This window comes from Sinohyriopsis cumingii, chromosome 14 (assembly GCF_028554795.1).
Source record: "Sinohyriopsis cumingii isolate HCF-2022 chromosome 14, ASM2855479v2, whole genome shotgun sequence".
In the NCBI taxonomy this organism is placed as follows: Eukaryota; Metazoa; Mollusca; class Bivalvia; order Unionida; family Unionidae; genus Sinohyriopsis; species Sinohyriopsis cumingii.
This window is the reverse complement of record NC_142974.1, coordinates 51,383,632-51,410,771: the sequence shown is the minus strand read 5'-3', so window position 1 is coordinate 51,410,771 and position 27,140 is coordinate 51,383,632. Positions and strand designations below refer to the sequence as shown.

At 34.9% G+C, this 27,140-nt stretch overlaps 2 protein-coding genes across 2 annotated transcripts in view; one reads left to right on the top strand and one right to left on the bottom strand.

Moving 5' to 3' along the window:
• Nucleotides 1-1,573: 1,573 nt before the first annotated feature.
• LOC149783790 (uncharacterized) lies at nt 1,574-3,180 on the bottom strand (the record flags this gene model as incomplete). The annotated part of the gene is made up of 3 exons (XM_089932914.1): nt 1,574-2,260; nt 2,519-2,695; nt 2,950-3,180. Coding segments are annotated over 3 exons (912 nt in total), but the record flags the coding sequence as incomplete, so codon positions are not given.
• A 1,076-nt stretch (nt 3,181-4,256) lies between these two features.
• The window catches only part of LOC149783789 (uncharacterized), a 38,490-nt gene continuing 15,606 nt past the window's right edge, over nt 4,257-27,140 (top strand). The window contains exons 1-9 of the mRNA XM_089932913.1: nt 4,257-4,281; nt 6,335-6,379; nt 7,976-8,091; nt 10,312-10,379; nt 13,524-13,738; nt 18,073-19,443; nt 22,209-22,310; nt 25,266-25,387; nt 26,143-26,353. Of these exons, the coding sequence (XP_089789039.1) occupies nt 4,257-4,281; nt 6,335-6,379; nt 7,976-8,091; nt 10,312-10,379; nt 13,524-13,738; nt 18,073-19,443; nt 22,209-22,310; nt 25,266-25,387; nt 26,143-26,353 (2,275 nt within the window). The remainder of the gene's footprint in view (nt 4,282-6,334; nt 6,380-7,975; nt 8,092-10,311; nt 10,380-13,523; nt 13,739-18,072; nt 19,444-22,208; nt 22,311-25,265; nt 25,388-26,142; nt 26,354-27,140) is intronic.

Here is a 27,140-nt window from a genome sequence, read left to right as displayed (position 1 = left end):
TTTTTTAAACGCATTTGGCCTAAACACTTTAGATAACACCAGTAAAGTAATCAATTAACGGCTAGATGGTTATACATATAAGCTTTAGTCAGTGCCGGTAACCACTCAACCGGTTTTGTCTGGTTTCTGTAATTCACGTAATAAACCAAATTAATAGTTTTATTCTTCTTCCCGGGAACAGGTTAAAACGTACTCAAACCGACACGTACCCAAGTCAAAAACGTACTCAAATCAAAACGTACCTTAGTAAAAAAGGATCCACACTTGAAAAAAAAAAAGAAAAAAAAAAAAGAAGACCCACACTCGCTTCAAATAATGACATGATTTTAGTGTATTTTCTTTCATTTGACAGTGACCGTTCTGACGAGCAATGGAAATCGACAGACGCAAAGGAACCATCTAATCGTATAACTCCAACGTATATTACCTTAGACTGAATCACGCGTATCGTTCGTCACTAATTAAGGTTATCAATTCACAGGTCATATGCTTCGCATTGTGCATACAAATTACGGATTATGGACGTTTCGCCCCATGGACGTTTCGGCCCAGGACGTTTCGCCCCACTTCAATGGACATTTCGCCCCACATGGTACATGGACGTTTCGCCCCATGGACGTTTCGGCCCATGGACGTTTCGCCCCACATCATTGGAAATATCGGACATTTATAGAAATTCACAAGCATTACACCATTATCTTCATTTTACTTTAGGGACCTGTCGTTATGATTTAATTTCATGCCCCATAATCCCATCACTCTCATCCATTTCAATTACATTCAGCGTGCCGTTATATCAGACAATATTTTCCTTTTTTTCTTTCTTCATTTATGTAATAAGACTGATCAGAAAATTAATCTATCGTTTACAGTACTTTTATTTTCGCTGTTACACATACTGATGAAAACCACTTTTACCGTTTGTAGGAAATTGGCATATCGCCACTTATCATGCTGTTCGTTTACCCAATCAGCGAGCGTACATTAGACACAACTTAAAAGGGGGCTTTGTAATTCTAACAGTCAATATCACGATCGTACATATGTAGTTAGATATATTCCTTTCGCGAAACAAAAGCTACGATGATTAAAGACTTGTGGTCGCCAGCAAAATAACTTTTTTTTTAAATGTTGAACTTTAATCATTTTTTTCAAGCTCGGGTTAATTGACTTTTTATCTCCTGCCATTTATTGGCATTGTTACTTTTAATTTTGTAAAACTAGCTATAAATCGGGTCCTAATTACTCGACTGAACTGCTGACAGAAACAGTCCAAATTAATGTATTTCATTTCTATATCCCGATCGTTATACATTACATCTTTTCAAAGCTGTGAACAGAATAGCCCGACATATAGCGAGCAATGAAAAGACAGGAGGAGGGGCGAGGAATGTTAATTGTAATTAACAATAAAGAGATATAAAAATGGTTTCAGAGATTTATATTTTTGAAATATGAAGCATGTATTTGCATTTTTAAATCAAAACACATCACTAATCAAAATTACATCTCATGACAAGGTATAGGTGTCAAATTATGATGTGCAAAAGTATACTTCTAAACAGTAACTATCAATGATTTATTTTTTAATGCATGCAAGTAAAACATCAACTACTGCTATACGAAACTGAAATACAAATATACATATTATCTCTACTGAAGTATAATGTTTTCAACATATGGACAACGCACAAGGCACGTGTATATAAAATATGTCCAGTTTTGGAAAGCATTACTCCGTCCAGCTTTACTGTTGCTATGTCGGACCATACAATCTGGCACAGCATTTAAGCAAGGTGTTCGTGCTGATTTGGTGGTTTCCATACTTCTCCCATGACTTGATAAGGCGACCCTGAACTTTTGTTGTCTGTTTCTTTTGATGTCGTCTTATCTTCCCCTCTTGCAACAGACGAACTACAGATCCAACTTCTCTGGCTTCCTTATGAAGTAAAGTTATGAGGAGATAGAAAGGCAAATTTCCCTTTCTTGCTCTCCTGTTCATACGATTATGCCACCCTTCCACATCATTATTGGTTCGGATGCTTCTGCCATAAACTGACCAGGAGTCAACAGTCCATATGTCATTGTGAATCCAGGTGTCTTCCACATATCGTAGGAATGACTGCACATTCACTGCCTCTGGATCAACTCTTCGTTGTAATTCTGCAAATGACGGTGGTATGTCTTCTGCTGGTAATAGGGGGAGCGCGAAAACCTTTCGCAGATGTTTGTACATACTGTCGTGTTCCTGATAGACCCGCTAGAATTGGAAACGAAAATACAATTATTTTTTAATTAAAAAAAAAGGAATTGGGATGAACAGATTTATACATTATCGTAAATAATTTAGATTTTGACTTCTCAAGATATTGAATTTCCCAAAATATTGTTGAGTTATAAGTGATTTTCAGCATTTCGAAAATAGTTCTGAACTGGCTATCCAAAATCTAAAGACATCGTAACTAGACTAATGAATATTAACATCGCAGCTCAATGGAGTGGACTGAAATGAGTTTACCTGTAATTCCATTTCCTGAACCTTTCTCCAAAGGGCCTGTCCAAAATGAAATGCGCAACCATGTATTTGCGGGGTTTCAAAAGCTGCTCTGATCCCTTGCCAAAGACCCTTTTCGAAGTCAACAACAAATGACTGGACTTTCGTTTCAGGCAATAGGTCCTTGATTGACTGAAAAACCTGAAAATGGAAGAGAAAAAGTAAAACTATTCATGGATATACTGATTATTCAGTATCGTTTAGTGTCTTTTATTTGCTCGTACAATAATTAATTTGATTACTGATTTTCTAAATCACTTTTTGATCTGGACGTGTATATTTAGGATAAATAAATTGAAAATATATTGTCTGTGATAAAATACTGTTCATTATTTTATACATTATGATATTAAAGTAATTATCATAATCTTATCTCATCCTCAGTACACACACACCTTTTTGTAATGTCTCTTCTTCTTTCCTGACATGATGCAAAAACACAGCGGTATCTGTTTTAAGTCATCACCGGATCTCACAAATCCATGTATAGATAGCAGTTGATAAAATGGCTTCTTTACTAATTTGAATGTGCCATCAATATACCAGGTTTTGGTCATTCCGAGAAGCTCCAGCTGTTTGTTAGTAGCAAAGATCAGGTGACGCTTCCTGCCAACGACGACATCAAATCAAAAGAACGGTTCACTGATGGTCGAGTTAAGAAATCCGTCGTCGAGCTGGAATATATATATATATATATATATATATAGAGAGAGAGAGAGAGAGAGAGAGAGAGAGAGAGAGTTATAACGATACAAGAAACAGAACGGCAAGACTTGGCAGAATTTTATAAATATAAATAAATAACACGTAGAGTACGAATTAATATATATATATATATATATATATATATATATATATATATATATATGGAAAAATACAATGCAACTACATATTATATACAGAAAAAAGCATTCACTTACAGTAAACGTAAGATCTCTGGGATCTTCTGGTCTGGTTGCGGACCTGGTCCGGTTGACCATTCTAACTAGGTTCGTCTCCGCTACCCTGGATGCCTCAGGTTGTAATGGTTCTGCATGAACATCTATAAACTCATTAACCAGTGCATGGGCTGTTTCAAACAAATTCTCTTGCCCTAATGCCTTGGCCTAAATGAAAACAAAACCTTATATAGTATATGTACGGATCAATGTATTAATGTATGTTGTGTTTGTATGTATATATTAATGTATGTTGTGTTTGTATGTATGTATTCATGTATGTTATGTATGTATGTATGTTGTGTATGTATGTATGTATGTATGTATGTAAGAACGGATCATTGTATGGATGGATGGATGGATGACGAAATGTCGTTCATTATTGGCAGCGGCGTATAATTTATCAAAAATGCTTATTTAAGATAGCAGAAGCTTGGAAGACGATCTTTACTGTATATAATAAAGCGATATTTCTGGAATTATCATACATTAATTATAGGTATATTGCTTACAATTTAACCATTATATATTGTTGATAATATATTGACAGAATATACGCAGTATTTAGATTAATCATGTTCATGCCAAATACCTCGGTTTTGATTTTGACGGAAGTTAAAACAGGTGCTTGTTCCCAATGCAATTAAGAGTTTGGCATTTTTTTTTGGTATCAAGACCTGTAACAGTGTCATTCAGAGTATGTTGGAATCGTCCCTAATTTATTGTCAGTTCTCAGTGTGGATAGTCGTTGCAACAGTGGGCACATGGAAGCCATGCATGTAGACTTTGGTAAAATCTCTGCATGGCTGCCTTGTGCCCACACTTTATCTCAAGTTTACATTTTTAAAAGATATACTACATAACATTTTTGGACTTTGTGTGATAGTTATTCCTGATCAGATGCTTCTAATTTATATTAAAGATTCCAAGAAAACAGAGAAAGGACTTTACAAACAAAACTATCATAGAAGAAACCAGAAAACTTTATTTTCTTGTATAAGATATCTCCCAATTATATCTGCATGTAATTTTCTAAATATATGGGGCTCTGGCCCAATGTCAAAAGATCTAGAAAAATATCTGGTTCACGTTTATGTAAACCCTTTTGCTTTACACAAGATAAAAACACTTCTGTTCATTGGTACATTTTTTCAGCAGTGGTGTTTGAAAATAGATCTACAGTATGAAATCAAAGGACATAAAAATTATGTACAATATGAAATTGAATGACATAAAAATTATTGCCTAGATTGAGTTATTACTTCCTGTAAAAAATATTGATCATTTCAGACTCTTTCACAACAAAAAGCAAATACATTTAACAATTAATCTTAGTCTGGCACCCTTTCCTATATATTTAGCAAATGATCTTTGTCTGGCACCCTGTCCAATACATTTAGCAAATGATCTTAGGCAGGCACACTGTCCAATACATTTATCAATTGATTTTAGTCTGGCACCCTGTCCAATACATTTATTAGTTACACTTGTATGACAACCGTGAATAGTGTTATATTGAAAGAGTACTTCATACAGATATCTGGTAAAACCACAGCACTAGGTATACTTTATGACTTCATGGATAATATTATACTTAAGGAGTACTCTTTACATATATCTGGTAAAGACATTATAATATCATTGCACTCCGAATTGTAGATTGTAAAGATACACTGCAAGTATTAAGAGGACATTAATGAGAGTTTATTAGGATCATCACAATTTTGATACAGGGGAGGCAAGCACTTTCAGCAGCAAGATTTCGCCTGGCCATGATACCCTAAAACATGGAATGTGATGATTGTGATTTTTATGTTGATATTGCAAAAAGAAGATAATTTCTTTCATCTGAAGTGTTTTAAATGTTTGAAAGTCAAACTTTGTGAAACCAGTTGGGAAGTAATGAATATATACATTCCTGAAAAGCTGAAAAAGTGGCAAAAGCAACTGTTTATTATTATATTGGACAAAGCATCTGACATAGCTGTTCACAATAAGAAAGTGCTGTTTCAAAATTAATTCATCCAATTGATGAGCACTGGTCACTGAATACATTTTAAATTTATATATATATCACCGAATATTAGGTCATAAAAGCCATTTGAATCTAATAGTTTGAAACAAATTTGTTTTGTTATTCTGCTGATATTACTTAATTTTGAAACACCAGATTAGGGACAATTTATTTCCGTATGCACTGAGAGAGTTCTTCATAAGCATAATATAAATACATACCAATTTACATATTGTGGGTTCAGAAAAGAACAAATATAAGACAACAATGGGATCTTTTTTACAATTTTCTCTGCATCAGTAAAAACATCAACCTCATGTTGAAACAAACTACCATGTAAAAATTATTTGTTCACCAATTTCTAACTATTTACTGATTCAGCTTTATGAAGCAAAAACTCCATTCTTAAATGTTTGTTTGTATAGATACAGCTGTGTCAGGAAAGTAGGTGTATTCCCCATTCATGTACCATTTTATAAGAAACCTGCACCATGTATGACATTAGACCACAAAACAAAACAATGATAATTGTAGAGATTTAAAAAAATTGAGAAACTTTTAATTTAAACAAATTTGTGATTTACATTATTGACATTATTTTTAAAATGGGAAGCTTTAATTCAATATTTATATCAATTGACACATGATATTTGAATATTTTCACACATATCAGTAATTTCCAAGGCAATCAGCAGTTGAATATTTTCTGCCCACCTTGGATGCATACAAATTACCAGTTACATGACACTGTAAATTTAGTTGCTCATAAGTACACATTGACTGATACGTTGTGTTCTTTAAATAAAATATACTTGTTTTCTTTTCCAGCTGCCCATAAAAATGAATCAGAGGTGATTATCAGAAAAGTGGAAGGTAAATCTGAGTAGTACCCATGTCCAGAGCAAGAAGGGTCAATGTATTAGAAGTGATTTTACTTGAATGTCCAGTAATTTCAGAGCTTTATCTTTTGATTGTCATGTATGATCAATGACCTTTGCAACAGTTGCATCTGTTGACTAACTTTGATAAAAATCATATAAATAATAGAACTAATCAGAATTGTTTTTCCATATTACATTTGCATATATTTTTAGGCAGTGGCTAAACAAAACCTCACATGAAAGTTTAACAGTTTTGATCCAGGATGAATATCATTGGATTAATGGTACCTTAAAACAATGATATAGAATTCAATAGACATCATATATTGATACGGACTGGGTGGCCATATATCAAAAAGCTGATAGGAAAAATTACATAAACTGATGAAAAGAACACTTATTAAAGTATCTTATTTGTGGTCTCGTGCAAATTAAATATGTATGTAAACTTGTATGACAATTTTGATTAGCAGAGCTGATGTTGACTTACACGTATTGTGTCCAGTAAGGACAAACATCATATGGGACAAAATTTGGTAAAAATGTGGATTACATTCATTTAGAAGCCTAGCCAAAAAATCTGTTGGGCAACCAGATTTTCAAAGTTGGTTACCTTGGGACACCCGTACATTTTTTATTTGTTCTATGTCTGATATATAAGGACTGTTCCAGTAATACATGCTTGGTACCCAGGGAGGGCACTTTGAATATAGAATAGTGACCCATAAATGCATGAAGAATTTTGTGTAATGCTCTAGTGAACTTTTAGTAACCTGAGTAACCTGGCATATATCTGTTTAAGCTGGTATACCTGAGTACCTGGCATGTTTTAATGGAACATCCTTATTATACCAGCTAGCTATATTCATATAATATTTACATAAATTAGTGTACCCTCCTCATCTGGGTCAAAACTTACAAAACCATGCCCTTATTGAGTGCACATTGGATCTGTTCAATAGTCTCATGAATATGTGAAGTGTCCCTATTAAAAATGCTGAATACAACATCTACAACCTCAGGGACAAGTCATTTTATTTTCAGGGTGGGCAGGGTGCTTTTCTTCTATTAATCAGGGCAAGTTTATTTTCTGGTGCTATTTGAGGGCCAGAATTGTTTTCAAAATCGCCAAGGCCCATCCCTTCCCCAAAAAAGAAATGGTAAGTCCCAAAGGAAGCTAAATATTCCAGTATATACATATACATGATTGGGACACTGTTTATATTGTCTGTGCATAATTATCATGAAATTATATGCAAATAAATATTTTCTTTTGTTGCCAGTTGGGATATTATGTCAAATAGGGTACATGTACTTGTCTGTTAGTTAACTCATCAGATCACATTTTATAAGTACCCTCTGTAAGTCAAAGACTCCTTAAAACCCAAATTTGTATTCTCTTATTCATTACTGTATTACTGTACACTTAAAATATTTACTTTAATATACTATTGAATTCCTGTCTTGTATTAGCATCAAATACCATATAATAAAGGACTTTGTATTTCAATTAAACCTTCAGTTTAAAACTATTTTGCAATTCAATAAAGATAGTTCTTGGTGTAACTTTGATATTTCCTGAATATAGTTACCAGATTGAAGACATACCAAGGAGAAGTTGGTTTGGCGAAGGAATGGAATGAAAACCTTACAGACCCTGCTTCACCTGTGTACAAACAGGAAGCCAACAACTTCATATCTGCTGTAAGTTTTATTCCATCTTTATTATACTTTCCCCAATGGTTCTAACCTGTGTAATTGTGGTACATCACTTTCTGAGAGTGCTTATAGCCATGGTGGTGACAGTGACAGTAGTGGCATCAACAGTATTTAGTTTGGGAAAACATTTTGTGTTCAAGTCCAGCAGTGAGATGTGCACACCAGTTGGAGAATTGGGATTCATCCCTTGGAGATGCATGGAGTGTGTGTTTTTTATAATTATAATTGAATGTGTATATTTTCATTAGTTTTGATTGTTAATCTCACCTCTCAAAATTAAGACTTGATAAGTTATTTTAAAAAGATTGGACTCAACAGCTTTGTCAAACAGGATTTCTAGTTGTGTCTTGTGAATGAAGTTCAAACAATTTCTAGTTTTGTCTTGTAAAATGAAATTCTGATATACATCAAAGTATGGATGCTATTGCAACATATCAATTTGTAATTTTTTTAGCATAGCAACTGCTTTTTGTCTTGAGTGTTTCATGATTGAGAAAAACAGTTGGCATTTTTGTCTTGATTGCTTCATGATTCAGTAAGACAGGTGACATTTTTGTATTGATTGTTTCATGATTAAGACAATGTAGGCATTTTGTATTGATTGCTTCAAGATTGAGTAAGACAGAGTAGGCATTTTTGTCTTGATTGCTTCACGATTGAGTAAAACAGTTAGCATTTTTGTATTGATTGCTTCATGATTGAGTAAGATAGAGGTGACATTTTTGTCAGCTGTGATGGCATTGTTGTCAATGATGTTATGACTCTATGTTCAAGCATCATAACTGATACTTAACATGCATCAGAATGTGGTCCTAACACAACATTTTGCTGTAATCTCATAAACATACATTCTTAAGAAAATTTCAAAGACTTCCTGTAGCTTGTTATTAAAGAGAAAAGTTCTTTGTTTTTCTTTTGATATAAATATTATAATAAAATTTTCTGCAACAATTTCCAGAAACAATTTTAGTATAGAAATCTGAGCAGAAATATTTGATCAGCTGTGCCTTAGTACCAGTTTGTTAATGCATGGGGCCAGATTGTTAATGCATGAAACCAAATTGCTGATGCACAGATATATTTTATTGTACAGTGGTAACAATATATTTTTTAATTTTGGGGTTGAAAATACTTACATGAGTTACACAGTTTTATGGCTTGTGGCAGAAATGTAACTCCATGCATGTTTTAAGACAACAGTTCTCAGATTTGGACAAAAGTTGATTTTAAAGTATGTTTCAAATCAGTTGCACATATTAAAATAAATCTCATCTGTTGTTATTTGTACAACTTAAAATTTAATGAAAAGTGTATAAAAATTACACATAGTTGTTTTTGGTATTGCCAGTGAAAACAAGTGGAGCAAAGTATTTTTTTTCAGTGGAAGTTGCCAAATATAGAGACAATGTATTCAGTGACTAGCCTTCACTATATACCTGTATCAGTCTTGACAATGAAGTTCAGCCCTATGTATTGAACAGATTTGACAGAAATAGCATGTCATAGACAGTCAAATGTAGTAATATGTCATAGGCAGTCAATGTAGTAATATGTCATAGACTTTCAAAAATGTAGTAATATGTCATAGACAGTCAAATGTAGTAATATGTCATAGGCAGTCAATGTAGTAATATGTCATAGACTTTCAAAAATGTAGCAATATGTCATAGACAGTCAGTTGTAGTAATATGTCATAGGCAGTCAAATGTGGTAATATGTCATAGGCAGTAAAATGTAGTAATATGTCATAGGCAGTCAAATGTAGTAATATGTCATAGACAGTCAAATGTAGTAATATGTCATAGGCAGTCAACTATAGTAATATTTCATGGACTGTCAAATGTAGTAATATGTCAGGCAGTCAAATGTAGTAATATGTCCTAGGCAGTCAAATGTTGTAATATGTCATAGACAGTCAATTTAGTAATATGTCATAGGCAGTCAAATATTGTAATATTTCATGGACTGTCAAATGTAGCATCATACAGCTCAGACAAGACTATAGGTGACATTAATGTAGAATTTATTGCAGTCTATGTATTTCCTATTAAGACTTTTAAAATGCACATATCTCAGGAAAATAGCATTCTTTACAAAAGTTTCAACTTTGTAAACAACAATTTGAACATTGGTCTTTTGAAAGCTTCTTAAATAATTATGGAATCATTACATTTAAATACCTATTTTTTTTCTTTTTTCTTTCAGATGAATCAGATATGTGGAAACAGTGCATACAAGGACAGGTACAATGGCACAGTTGTGGATGGCTTCAGGTGAGTGTGATTGTTTCATTTCATTTGTAATAGTTAATAGAGATTGTTTATATGAGTAAGGCTGTTCCCTCAGTACAGTGTCCCTCAGTATACTGCAACTTCTTTATAATACAGCAATGGTCATGGCTCCGATTCATTGCTTGAATTGTATTTTGTCCTTGTTTCTAGAATAAGTTCAATTACTCTTGCTCTGGTTAAAGAGAACAAATTATAATGCAATTTTAATTCGATAAATATCCTCTTTTTAAATGTTTGGCTAGGGGAATTTGGATTTCAATCTCTCCATGCTTAAGGCATGGTGTTCATTCTGTGTTCCCAAATATATTCTTCAGTATTAAAAATAGTAACAAAGTTTATGATTTTATTGAAAATTTCATAAAGTGTATATAATTTCACCCTAATTATCAGGTACAATTGTCAAGAGAAGCAACTTTAACTTAGGTAATAATTAGATATGACATTAGTAATTTTCCATGGATATTGTTCCACGAATGGTCATACTTGAAACAGTAGTAGAAAATGCTTTCAAAAGGATCTCAAAACATTTCTCAAAAAATGTGTAATATATTTGTGTAAATTCTAGTGACATGAAAGAAAAGAAAAGTTGGATAAATATAAAGATTATTTATGAAGTATAAGTACAATGGTAATATGACCATGAATAAAAATATTTATGTTTGTTTCCATGTAATCTTTTATAAAGTAGTATATCTATATCTTTATTCAAGCCATTAGTATTTTAAGTACTTTGATTATCTACTTTTGTGATCTGCTCCTCTAATTACTCTTATGGGGGCCCAGAGTGTCTGAGTTATCTAAAGCGCTCTCCGTTACGGATCACTGCCATCTCACCTCTGGCTGCGTGGGTTCGAGTCTCGGATTCAGCCAATGTGGGTATGTAAGAAAGCTTGCCAGTAGCTTCTTGTGGGTCGGTGGTTCTTTCCGAGGTTTTCCTGGGTTCTTCCTCTACCATTAATACTGGCTGCCATGTATAGCCTATCGTGTGCTGAAAAATGGCATTAAACCCTACAATAACAACAATTACTCTTATGCCCTGCCAGTACACCCTGTTGCCTTGAAAGTGTTCCCTTATGGCTTGCTTGATAGTACACCTTGTTACCTTGAAAACATACCCTTATGCCCTAACAGCATACCCTGATGCACTGAGCATGTACCCATTTGCCCTGACAGCATAATATGATGCCCTGAATATGTACTCTGCTTTGAGTATCCAAACAGGAAAATTGTGTCCTTAATCAGGAGAAAATGCTGATATTATGGCTTGGATTCTGAAGTGGAAGTATTGCACCCTATGCACTGGAGACAAAGGTTTATTTTAAAAAATATTTTGAAAAAATGCATTGCAAATACAAAGGTCTTTTGGTACTTGATGTACATCATCTTTGCTAGCCAAGGTTCTGATATGATAACCCCATCTACACCTTGGTAGATTGAACAATTATAATGGTGCTTTGTCCTAGTGACATCTGTTGGATTTCATGAGTTGCCTTCCTTAGTATGTAATGCTAATTAACCAGTTGTGTGGTGCATTGTACACAGGCCAAAAATGGTGGTGGCAATTAACCTAAAAAGGATATTTTGAAAGTTTATCATTGAAAGTATGACTATGTACCAGAGGGAAGCCATTGCAGATGTATTTGAGAGATAGGTATTTGTGCAAACACAGATCGGCTAAGGAAAATGGCTTATTTGTAAGTCCATTCAAGTTGTATGATCCTCTTTTCTTGATCATGCATGAACAGTGTTACCATTTGAACAACTAAATTTTGACTGGATATGGTGGCTTGCTGCCACATCCAATGAAATTCACAGACCCGAAGCACATAAATATCTGCTTGATATGCCAAGGTGTAGATAGGATTATCACATAAGAACCTTGGCCAGCGAAGATGGATTACGTCTGTAAACTTGTTTTCTTTTGGAATTTGCTAACTTGTAGGGTTTTATTTCTGGATTCAACTGAAGACAATAAATTTAGCAGATTTTGTTCATAGCAGTGATTCCAGGAAAATGGACATAATTAGAAATACAATATGTCACTGAGGATGCTAGACTTAAATTCCTACAATAGCGTCAAATACTCATTTTTTCCAAAGTGACATTGTTTCAGTCAACATAACAGACATATCAAACATGATCTGGATTTTTGGGTTTTGCTTTACAATTCTAAATATGTCCTTTTTTTGACAAAAATTGTATCTCACCAGGCACATAGATTTTCTGAAAGATTATGCAATTCATTGTTATTCAAAATCTCATCTGAAACTAAAGTGGCTTTCAGACTGGATAAGTCTGAAATGTTTGTAGAAGGCAAATATTAAATATGTCAGTTCTTATTTGGTCTATGGTAATTTGTTTAATATCACCACATAATATCTAACCTATGTAACAATATTTACACTTGCTCAAAATAATGCATATATCAAATAATAACAAGGAAATTATTCCCTTGCAGCACCTATATATACATATATGTTACAGATAGCTCAATATTGTGAAAATCCATGAAAGTCAAAACCAGACACATCAACTCTGTACTGTATCACGACTTTTTCCACGTCACATTTAAGAACCTAACCTATGTAACATTGTTTTCTCCTGACACATAATAAATTAAATATAATTAATACAATGTGGACAAAATAATTTGTCCTATAATAGAGATAAATCCCTTTAAATGTTTTATATCTTTTTGTGTTATATAAACTTCTAGCTGCCATGACTCCAACTTTGATAACACCTAAAATTTTATACTCGATTCAAGGTAGATACTTATATGCATTTTCTTTGAGTATATCAACACCTTTTATATGAAAAATATCATAAGTCACTCATCAATCACATATACTATTTTGAAATTATATTTCCAATGATATAACCTCCGTAACATAATGTAACGTCAATGTTAAATGTGTATTAAGCATTGCAGTGCTCAATAAGCAATTTTTAGTGCATGTAAGTATTTAAATTTGGAAGGAAAATGTTTTTGTGATTAAGAGCAAAAGGATTGATTATCTTAATTTAATACACAATATTTTTTCTTACTTTTTTCATCCTAACTGAAGCCATTTTCCTGGATTGACTGATTGTCATATTTTTCTATTTTAACCTTTCTTTTTATAGGAATGGCAGTACAGTTGTCGACTATAGGATGTTTTGGACTGGCATGTATATTCAAGAAATTGACACCTCTGTAAAACCTACTAATGGGCAGAAAGTACAGGTAATCAGTGAAGTTGAAATTAACCCAGTAGAAACATCAGCTCTGATAAAACTAATCAAGGATGAACTACCAGATCTACTTGGAACAAGTTTGACAACAACACCAAAAATTCAAGGTAATTGTCCCTTATTTTTTTTGCATTGCATTTTTTTATATTTTTGCTTTGCCTTACAACATAGAATATTGTTTCACATTCTGCAAGATTTGTCCAGTTGCTATACATTTTTCATGTTACACTGATGCCATTGTAGGTATTACTGAGTCGATGGACTATTTTACACTAGTGTCACAGTAGGCAAAGCAGATTGCAGTTCAGTGACATATTGGTGTTGTTATATATAGTTCAGTGTAGTTCAGGTATGAGTTTGTCCATCAGGTCAATAAGGACCATGTCATAGCGGGAATGAACAGTAGACTGTGTGTGCGCAAGTGGCCGAAGAGGCCAATTTGCACCCTGGCTGTTCTCTGGACATGGTATGGCAGCAATGCAGACGGTGGAGTTACTGGCTTGGTATTTCCCGGCTTGCCTCAATTGTTTTGCTTAGTAACAGCTGTCCTGCTGGCCTTGCTATGACTGCAGCATCTTTCCCAATAGAGTAGAGCCACCTGCCCCTGTACTGGGTAGTCTGCTCCCATATGTTGCTCTGCTGACTAAAAAGACAACTTTAACGTCCAGTTCTTATGTACATCTATTTTTTCTTAACTGATGATTGTTGCAACCATCTCTGATATTATTCAGAAACACTGACTCTGAAATACTGTTCAGAGACACAGACATGCTAAATTGGAAACTAATTAATTTCTTAAATGTTTCAGTTAATATATCAACAAGATAAGTCTGTGCATTAATATAAAACTCTTTGTCAAGGTCTTTGACCATGAACCATGTATCATTAGTAGATCATTGATCTTGTCTCAGGCAATGCCATGCTATGCATTCAAGGTATGTTTGGTTTAATCAGATGTACATATTGATATAAAAAAGAATGAAGTTATTGAATTGGTATCATTCAAGTTATTGATGTGGTATCATTGAAGTAAGGTAAAAGAACCAATAATTTAAATATTTTCATAATTTTGTGTTATTGAGTAATTAATTAAGTAGTTTAATTGGTATATTTTTGTGGTTTTATTATATGAGTCAAAGATTTAGTAAAACTTCTTTTTAGCGACTGTTGTAAGTATTCCAAATTTTGAATAATCTACACTCACTTATATATAATCATATTTTCCAATCACTTTGTCTTATTCAGGCATTAGAGAGAAGTTAATTTAACCCAAAAAATTTTGTCCAGCAATCATCTCACTGGACAAAAAGGAATTTCAAAGAAAGTCCATGTCACATTGACTTTTCATGCAGGAGACATAGCTATACTACATTTTAAGATGACTAACTTAGCTGCCAGATTGTTGGTCTGATCAGCACCATCATTTCTTTTGTGCCACATTGCTATCATAAGAAGGCCTTTTAGTGAAATTCCTGTGTCTGTCTGACCATTGACCTAGAATATAGCATATATTTATTTGTTGTCAGAAGGACTAGAATTTAGCATACAGTTATGTGTAGGCCTGAAGAAGGACTAGAATTTAGCATACAGTTACTGGTAGGCTGGGAGAAGGACTAGAATTTAGCATACAGTTATGTGTAGGCCTGGAGAAGGACTAGAATTTAGCATACAGTTATTGGTAGGCTTGGAGAAGGACTAGAATTTAGCGTAGATTTATTTGTAGGCCTGGAGAAGAACTAGAATTTAGCATACATTTATTTGTAGGCCTGGAGAAGGACTTGAATTTAGCACACAGTTATTTGTAGGCCTGGAGAAGGCTAGAATTTAGCAGCCTGGAGAAGGACTAGAATTTAGCATACAGTTATTTGTAGGCCTGGAGAAGGACTTGAATTTAGCACACAGTTATTTGTAGGCCTGGAGAAGGACTAGAATTTAGCATACAGTTATTGGTAGGCCTGGAGAAGGACTAGAATTTAGCATACAGTTATTGGTAGGCCTGGAGAAGGACTAGAATTTAGCATACGGTTATTTGTAGGCCTGGAGAAGGACTAGAATTTAGCATACAGTTATTTGTAGGCCTGGAGAAGAACTAGAATTTAGCATACAGTTATTTGTAGGCCTGGAGAAGGACTAGAATTTAGCATACAGTTATTTGTAGGCCTGGAGAAGGACTAGAATTTAGCATACAGTTATGTGTAGGACAAAGAACTAGAACTTATAATACATTTTTATGTAGCCAGAAATACTAGAAGACTGAGAAATTAAAGCCAGTAGCGCTGCTGAATCTTCACTAATCTTTTGCACAAAATGCTAATTGGTGATAACTGGAACAATACAAGCCATTGGATAATTTAAATTTTAAAAGTTAAATGAAATTTAGTAGCCTTGGGCTAACAAGTAATTTATTAGTCACAGGCATGCAGACTACCACTAATTTCAAGCTCTTCTGATTATCTCATATTGAGAGGTATTATTAATTGCAGGTTAAACATGGCTACCATAGCAGATGTATTGATGTTAGGATTGGCACCATTTGTATTTAGGATCAAATAGACATCATGGCACATCATATAGTGAAAACCCTCAGTGCCCCTGGGACATCCAAAAGGAAAAGTGTAGTGGCCAGCTGGAAGGTCTTGTTTTTGCTGCCTCTCATGTCAGATTGAAATAGGGTTTTAAGTAAAAGATTTATACTTATGTATTGTTAGTTATAAATGATATGGAACAAAGTTGACATCCAGTTTATCTACCATGATGGCCAATCTTGTAAATAAGATACTGTGGCTTCCTCATGAGTTCATATCAATGTTTTGTGGCTTTCCATTCTTGAATTCTCTGTAAATTGATAATTGTTACGTGATGGCATTTTGTGGCTCTTCAGTGCTAGAATTATCTGTATAATTGATAACTGTTATGTGGTGTTTATCCTCTATCTCATCTCACGGAATGATCAACATATTCTCTAATGAAGTATAATTTGCAGATATGCCCAAACATGTTCTTCTATGTTTCTGATTTATTTTTCCTATTCCATTCCTTAAACCCCCTCCCCAATCATAATGTCAGGTAGATTGCCCCCAAGTTATTTTTTTGTAACTCCAGATGTGAGAAAAATATCTCATATTCACAGAACAGTCTTTAATCATCTTGAATAAATAATGAACTAGTAATTGCCTTCCATGTTACTTGTTCTTCTTCACTGATATATTTGATTAATGTCCCATGAATAATATAAATATTGAAAATATTCCAAAATTCCCTATAAGATCAGTTAAGGAAGTTAAAAATAATTATTGTTATTTCTATGGCTGTAATGTAATTCTTATTCTTCTCTTATTTACCATTATTAATGTTGTGAATGCAGTGTAATATGTACAAAATTGTAGGGGTCTCAGAGTGGTCTAAAGCGCTCTCCTTTATGGATCACTGCCATCTTACCTCTGTCTGCGTGGGTTTGAGTCTCGGGTTCGGCCAATGTGAGTATGTGAGAAAGCTTGCCAGTAGCTTCTCGCGGGCCAGTGGTTCTTTCCGGGGTTTTCCCGGGTTCTTCCTCCACCATTAATACTGGCTGCCATGTATAGCCTATCGTGTGCTGAAAAATGGCGTTAAACCCAACAACAACAACAACAACAAAATTGTCACATCAAATAATATGCATGCCTCTTAAAATATAATTATCAAATAATCACTAATTAATCTTCACATTATGTTGGTAATCATGCATTGATCATTACCATATTGTACCTTGTACTTATTTCACATGACCGAGTAAATTCAAGCATACATCAGACATATACTTGGTTCACATGACTGGGAAAATTTGTCCATACAACAGACATACCTGGTTCACAACACTGAGTAAATTTATGTATACAGCAGACTTATGTCTGGTTCACAAGACTGATTATAATATTGCATACAGCAGACTTACACTGGGTTCACATGGCTGAGTAAAGTCAAGCATCCAACAGACTTATACCGTGTTCTCAAGACTGAGTAAATACAAGCATACATCAGACATACTTGGTTCACAGCACTGTGTAAATTCATGCATACAGCGGACTTACACTTGGTTCACTCGACTGAGTAAATTCAAGGATACAACAAACTTATACTTGGTTCACAAGACTGAGTACATTCAAGCATACATCATACTTGTACTGGGTTCACAAGACTGAGTACTATCAAGCATACATCAGACTTGTACTGGCTTCACAAGACTGAGTAAATTCATGCATACAGCATACTTATACTTGGTTCACAAGACTGAGTAAATTCATGCATACAGCATACTTATACTTGGTTCACAAGACTGAGTAAATTCATGCATACAGCATACTTATACTTGGTTCACAAGACTGAGTAAATTCATGCATACATCAAAATTTATTTTGTCTTTTTGACAGTGATCTTCATATTGAAATTGTTCTTCCATTCACAGTGGTGACAACAACCAATGCAACAGTAACCACTGAAAAACCAGCAACTGCTGCCCCTACAACTTTAAACCCAGAAACTGCTGCCCAAACAACTGTACATCAAACCACTGAAAAACCAACAACTTCTGCCATAATAAATGTAACACATATAATTAATAAACAAGAAACCTCCACTGATACCAAAACTGAACCTGTACCCACAACTACAACAGCTGCCAAGAAAACAACTACCACTATGACAACTACACCCACCACACTTACGACAGCAATCACCACAGCTGCTGCTACATCAAAGTCAAGTACTACCACTAGCACTGCAGCAACCAGTACACCTACCACAGTAGGTACTACATCAAAGTCAAGCACTACCACTACCACCACAGCAACCAGCACACCAACCACTGCTGCTACTGCATCAAAGACAAGCATTACCATTAACACCACAGCAACCAGCACACCAACCACAGATACGACTACATCACAGTCAAGCACTATCACTACCACCACAGCAACCAGCACACCAACCACTGCTGCTACTAAATCAAAGACAAGCACTATCATTAACACCACAGCAACCAGCACATCAACCTCCACAACCAGTACTACTACCACCATCATTCCTACAGTTACATATAAACCTATCACAGCTGTCACAACATCAGCACCAACTGCAACAAATACCACAGTAACACCAAACATAGCTTCCACAAGTACAACAACACAAAAAACAACTACAGCAAGTACCACAACAATACAAAAATCAACTACAACAAATGCCACACCAACAACAAAACCAACTACAAGTACCACAGTGACACAAATACCAATTACAAGTACCACTGCAACACCAAAATTAATGGCAAGTACCACAACAACACTACAGCTAACTACAGCAGGTACTACATCAATACCAAAACAATCTACATGTACCACAACAACACAACCAACTACACCAGGTACCACAACAACAGCAAAGCCAACTACAAGTGTCACATCAACAACACAGACAACTACAACAAGTACCACAACCCCTACCCCAACTACAAGTACCACAGCACCAAAACCAACTACATCAAATACCATAACAACAACAAAACTAACAAGTACACCAACAGCAGCTAAACCAACTACAACAATTATCACAACAACACCAGAACCAACTACAACAAGTACCACAGCAACACCAAGACCATATAACAGTACCATAACAACACCAACACCAACTACAACAAGTGCCACAATAACACCAAAACCAGGTAACACAAGTACTACAACATCAAATCCAGCTACAACAAGTACCATAGCAGCACCAAAACTGACCACTAGTGCAGGACCTGAGCTGACAACAGCACCATTTCCATGTGAAGTATCTGGTAAGTTTATCAGTTTACCATTAGAAAATAATTCTGTATTTGATACTGTCATATAATTTTTTTTTAAATTTTAACTATTCTTGTTTTGTTGACCTGGTGATTTTCATGGGTATATCTTGGCCCTAAAAATTGCTGTTTGCATAACAAAGTTTGGTTAATGACCACACACTATTACAAGATATACAGTACAGTTAAACATGCACGTATCATTCACTGTGGAAATGGCCAAAAGTGGTTTACATGTGGCATTTACTAGAGAATGAATAAAAAACCAACTGCCTTTATGTTTATTGCTGTACTGAAACCATTATCATAAACTCAGATATCACCACATTTGACATTAAAGAAGCCTGAACTTATGCAGACCTGACAATTCCATAGACGAACATATACCATATATAGATGCAGGTAAGTCAGGTGAAAGCTGCAAATAACATAGTATGCTGGCAGATAAAGAATTTGTTGTACCGATTACTCCTAAAAAGCAGCATAGACCCAGCTTTGGCAGTGCATTATGTGATGGTGCATTATGTAATGGTAGATCTGGTTCTGTCAAGTTTGCTGTTGGATCACACTTATATGTGAGTATATATGGTATTTTCAGGACTGTTCGATCACGCTTATATGTGAGTATATATGGTATTTTCTGGACTGTTCGATCACACTTATATGTGAGTATATATGGTATTTTCTGGACTGTTCGATCACACTTATATGTGAGTGTATGTGGTATTTTCAGGACTGTTCGATCACACTTATATGTGAGTATATATGGTGTTTTCTGGACTTTTCGATCACACTTATATGTGAGTGTATGTGGTATTTTCAGGACTGTTCGATCACACTTATATGTGAGTATATATGGTGTTTTCTGGACTGTTCGATCACACTTATATGTGAGTATATATGGTATTTTCTGAACTGTTCGATCACACTTATATGTGAGTATATATGGTATTTTCAGGACTGTTCGATCACGCTTATATGTGAGTATATATGGTATTTTCAGGACTGTTCGATCACACTTATATGTGAGTATATATATGGTATTTTCTGTGAGTATATATGGTATTTTCAGGACTGTTCGATCACACTTATATGTGAGTATATATATGGTATTTTCTGTGAGTATATATGGTATTTTCTGGACTGTTCGATCACACTTATATGTGAGTATATATGGTATTTTCTGGACTGTTCGATCACACTTATATGTGAGTATATATGGTATTTTCTGGACTGTTCGATTACGCTTATATGTGAGTATATATGTATTTTCAGGACTGTTCAATCACACTTATATGTGAGTATATATGGTATTTTCTGGACTGTTTGATCACGCTTATATGTGAGTATGTATGGTATTTTCAGGACTGTTCGATCACGCTTTTATGTGAGTATATATGGTATTTTCAGGACTAATTAAGGTGACCACTGATAACTTTGGACAGGTCATTACCAACATTTATATAGAAAAATGAGAGAAGACTTAGTGAATTTGACTATTTATGAGTAGGTGTCTGCAGCAGAACATTTGTGAGATCAGATTTTTGAGTCTGTTTGTTATGAACAGGCAACTGCTACATAATATTTGGATAGGAAAACGAGATGGATCCAAGTGAATTTGACTGTTATGAACAGGCAACTTTTGTATTAGAGATGACTGATACAGGTTTGACTGTTTCAGTACTATTTTGATACTTTTTCAGGTAAATATACAAGTACAACCAAGGGACCATCTACAGCATCTACAACAATGTCGACAGTGCCAAATTATGCCACCACAACTACCATATATAAGTTACATCATTGTACCTAATAATAATAATAATAATAATATTGATAATAATAATGATAATAATTCATTTAGGTAGGAAGAATAACTCAGATTGATTTGGTTTACCTTCATAATCCACATTAAGGTGAAATAGTCATCCTTGAGTTGTTATTTCTCCTAAAGAGGACCTTGAAATGAATATCACTTGACTTTGCATTGATTTATGGCATTCCTCATATGACCTTTTATTTCTATATAGTACAATAATATTCAAATTAAATGTTAAGTTCTGTGTCAATGTTTCAGTCAGAGAGTTAGGGAGCACATATCATTTCATCAATAAATTCCATCTTAGGTCTGATGAATTTTTAACCAAAGATGAAAAAGGTACATGGCCAGTTTTTATTCAACGTACTGTTTGAATTATATCTTAGTTTAGAATTATTACAATCTGAATTGTCAAGTTAGGGGGTACACATTTTTTTATTCAAGAGATATGTCACATTCAAGCTATAGCATTGACTTAAGGTTCTTCTTCTGTTTCTCTACATCTTAAGTGTTACCAATACGTTGCCGTTGCCATTTAACTAGTAGGCTAATGTTGGTAAAATTGTGATTGGGCCAGTTGGATTTGGTTTGATTTATAGACCATGTTACATCAAATGTTGGAATTGCATGTGGCAACTCTTCACAGGATTTTGTATTTTTAATGTAACTTGCATTTGAAGGTATGTTATGTTAATGATTGATTAATAAATAATTGACATGAAAGGATCAGGATCATGGATCAGGTCTTTTTTTTCTTGTCATGATTCTTTTTGTCTAAATTCTACTACTAAATTCTACTTACTTTTTTCAACTCAAACCACCATATTAGAGTTTTAAAATATGTCAATATTTGTATTGACATTTAATGCCCTGTTTCATATGTAGCAAACGTTTTGGAAATGGGCCTTAATTAAATTTTACAGACTTTACTATTCTGCAGTTATAGATCCCATCACCTGCATGGACGACTTCCAGAAATGTGGATTTACCAGAAGTAGTCAAAGTGAGGGCTTCATTTGGAATTGGAATGGGGACTTATATGGTAGGATTTCAAAATTGTATTTGTAGTTCCTTGCTGCTTCAAGCTTGGCTTTTGCAACCAGTTTTTTGATATGGTATGTATGTATGTATGCACGTATGTTTGTATGTATGTTGTTGTTATAGGGTTTAATGCCATTTTTCAGCACAAGATAGGCTATACATGGCAGCCAGTATTAATGGTGGAGGAAGAACCCAGGAATATCCTGGAAAGAATCACCGACCCACAAGAAGCTACAGGCAAGCTTTCTCACATATCCAAATTGGCCGAGCCCAAGACTCGAACCCACGCAGACAGGTGAGATAGCAGTGATCTGTATGTATGTATGTATGTATGCATGTATGCATGTATGTATGTACGCATGTATGCATGTATGTATGTGCATGTGCACGTTTGTGTGTGTGTGTAAGTATGCAAATATATGGCTAAAATGTAAAGCTTGGAGGAAAATACACATATATAAACACATTGGTTAGAAAACTCACTGGAAATGAAAATATAAAAATAAAAATTACCAAGATGAACATGTTATAAAGAGTGCAGATATCTTGGTAACATTGGAATTATTTATGTTTGATTTGACTAGCATGTTTCAAATGAATTATCATGCTCTCTCTTCCTTGGAACACCAGCAATCTAACAGTTGTGAATAATATATATGGTAGTCAAATATGAAATGGGTCAATTGACCTGATATAATGTACACAGGTAATGTCAGATACTCCTAACTGAGAACTAATCTGGCTTTGAATTTCTTACAGTTGTTATCTGCATGTAGCATGCTATCTGTATGTAATACGTGTTATCTGAATGTAACACTTGTTATGTAATACTTGCTCAGAGTGTGAGGATAGCAGATTGCGTCCTCTTCCAACGTACTGTTGATAATGTGACAAATCAAATGCATGTTTCAGGCACTGCTGATTCACACTAGATTATGCATTACAATAACTCTATCTGAATAAAATGCATGGGGAAATCTGCAAATCTTCATATTCACAATTGTATTGTAAGCTGAAGACACCAGTAATATTTGTTGGAGATTGTAGCATCCACAGTTGTCCACTGTTGGTTTAATCCTGATGCTAATAATTGCAACCCAAGAACAAATAATGGATTAACATCAACAGTTGTTGTTGTTGTTGTTGTTTTGGGGTTTAACGCCATTTTTCAGCACGATAGGCTATACATGGCGGCCAGTATTAATGGTGGAGGAAGAACCCGGAAAACCCCGGAAAGAACCACCGACCCACGAGAAGCTACTGGCAAGCTTTCTCACATGCCCACATTGGCTGAAACATCAACAGTCCATTTAACATGTTCGTATATATATAAGAAGATTCAGGTAATGATATACTTAAATTTGGGAGAACATGAAAGTGTGGATGAAAACTAATGTACATCTGATGATAAGATTAAGATGGGAACCTTGTTTACAGTACACATAACATGAAAGTGTAACATGGAAACCATGTTTACATTACACATAACTTGACAATGGTAAAATGGGGACTATGTTTACAGTGCACACAACATGAAAGTAACATGGGAACTGTGTATACAGTACACACAACTTGACATGTACAGGCTGGGAACTGTTTTTACAGTAAACACAACATGACAAGTGTAAGATGGGAACTGTATTTACAGTACACACACAGCTTGACAGGCTTAAGATAGAACCATGTTTACAGTACACACAACTTCAGTTGTGTAAATGGGAACTCTGTCTACAGTACCCATGGCTTGACAAGTACAAGAGGGGACCTGTGTTTGCAGTTCACACAACTTGACAAGTGTAAGATGGGAACTGTGTTTACTATACCCACAACTTGACAAGTACTTGATGGGAACTGTGTTTGCAGTACACACCACGTGACAAGTATAAGATGGGAACTGTTTACTGTACACACAACTTGAAAAGCGTAAGATGGGAACTGTTTACTGTACACACAACTTGAAAAGCGTAAGATGGGAACTGTTTACTGTACACACAACTTGACAAGTGTAAGATGGGAACTGTTTACTGTACACACAACTTGACAAGTATAAGATGGGAACTGTGTTTACTATACACACAACATGACAATTAATGTAACACAACCTGGAAAGTTTCACAAGCCTTTGAATTTAGGTAAATTGTTAATCACTGGGTTAAAACTTTTAATATTTGACTTAGTTTTGTCCCTTGTGAGCAAGCAGTGTCAGCTGCAGTATACAGGCAGTACTAGAGTCTGCCTCATTTAATTACTACCTGACTAGGCAAAAATAGTATTCATGAAAAATTGACAGAGGGGAAAGCATAAGAACTCTACAGATAAAACCAGTTTCATCTGTACATTTGAATTATCAATAAATCCTTTAAGTAATAAAGTGTCATTTGCCTTAAATATTTCAAAATAGGGAGTGGGGGTTCGCTCACTTTCTAGGTTAGGTAAATGTTAATGAAGTCACCGTGTTACATACTTAGCACAGCACAGACCCAGATCTGCTTTCCGGGTGTTGTGCCAGATAAGGTATGTGCTGTTTGTTCTATTTTTGTGAACAACATAGATCCAGATCTACTGGATAGTTATAAGTTAACAGATCTGGAACCATGATGTTTTGTATTTGAAGATTTTAGGATGTTTATAGTGGCTTTAATCTCTTAAATTATCTTTACATGCAAGACAGATATTTATAATATTTAGATGCAACAATTTTTGTACTAGAGTGTTTTACCAAATAATCAAACAAGACTGTTTCCCCCACTTCAACACAGTTTAGGCAGTTGCTTAAAATTAGCAGAAAATTCAATTTTCTTAAGGCACTTGCAGGGAGAATCATGGTGTCTTAATGGAATCAATATTCTGGATGCTACATATCAGATTTGGCTGCTGTAATTATTGATTTTCAACCAATCAGAAAGCATGCTGCATTCAAGGTATGTAAGAATCTTTTTATATTTTCTTCATTAAGATGGGATGAGTGCTGCAGCTGAGGGCCAGGAGGCAGTGTTGAGGTCTCCAGCTTTCCAGCTCACAGGGAAGGCACAGTACCTGATGTTTTACCACCAGATCCTCACCACAGATACGATAAAGGTAGGACTGATGATGATGATGATGAAGATGATAACAGTGATATGAAAATAATGATGGCAGGAATGTCACTAATTATGATGCCTAAATTAATTTCACCTAAACTATTTGGAGGGTTGCCTTAAAATTCTATGCACATGTTCATCAAGTGGCCTGGTTGGTCCTAAATGAAAATGGTGCCACTTGGATATTGAATATGGTCCCAACAGCAGCCATCTTGAAAATCTTGTTACAGCTATTCCTCTGTATAGATGATCATATTTGCACAAGGCTTGCACTAAAAGACTTTTTGTGATGTTTAGTTGGTCATAAATTAAAATGGTGCCAGTCTGACATCCAGTATATTCACCAAGGCAGCATTCATGAAAATCTTGATATCACTTCAATTTCCAAGATGGATGGTCAAATCAATATTTCTTAGTGTGTAGTTGGTCTTATATCTGATATCCAATATGGCTACCATTGAAGCCATCTTGAAAAATTGTCATTGATACTTCTCCAAAATGGAAAGTCATATCAATATGGTGATTCCACCAGAAGGCATCTTATTTCTTTGACAGAACTGTGAACCAATACCCACAAAAAATAAATTCATGGAGCATTTGTAAGTAACATGAGAGATGATATTGTAAATTATATGTGAACATAATAACTACTAGGGTACAATAGGTTTATCTTTTTTACCAGTAAGTTTGACATGGGTGAGGAAATTGGACTAGTCTGTATACTGTTTGGCTCATGAACAATTTCTCTTCCAGACAAAGTTCCTGAATAATCATGATGGCACAGAAACAATACTGTCCAGTCAGTCTTCCATTACTGATGGTCTAGAGTTGGTGTGTGTCAACCTTCCCCAAGTAACAGCAAATTCATCTATATCATTTGAGGCCATAAGAGGAGACAGCTCTATGAAAGACTCCAAGCATACAGCAATTAGAAATGTTGAAATTAAATATGGATACTGTCCAGGTATGTCAAGATATCATGCCCCATAATTGCTGTCCAGGTATGTCAGGATATCATGCCCCATAATTACTGTCCAGGGTATGTCAGGATATCATGCCCCATAATTACTGTCCAGGTATGTCAGGATATCATGCTCCATAATTGCTGTCCAGGTATGTCAGGATATAATGCCTTATAATTACTGCCCATGTATGTGAGGATATCATGCCCCATAATTACTGTCCAGGTATGTCAGGAATATCATGTCTTATAATTACTGTCCATGTATGTCAGGATGTCATGCCTTATAATTACTGTCCAGGTATGTCAAGATATCATGCTCCATAATTACTGTCCATGAATGTCAGGATATCATGCTCCATAATTACTGTCCAGGTATGTTAGGATATCATGCCCCATAATTACTGTCCAGGTATGTCAGGATATCATGCTCCATAATTACTGTCCAGGTATATTAGGATATCATGCTCCATAATTACTGTCCAGGTATGTTAGGATATCATGCCCCATAATTACTGTCCAGGTATGTCAGGATATCATGCCCCATAATTACATTCCAGGTATGTCAGGATATCATGCTCCATAATTACTGTCCAGGTATGTCAGGATATCATGCTCCATAATTACTGTCCAGGTATGTTAGGATATCATGTTCCATAATTACTGGCCAGGTATGTCAGGATATCATGCCCCATAATTACTGTCCAGGTATGTTAGGATATCATCCCCCATAATTACTGTCGAGGTATGTTAGGATATCATGCTCCATAATTGCTGTCCAGGTATGTCA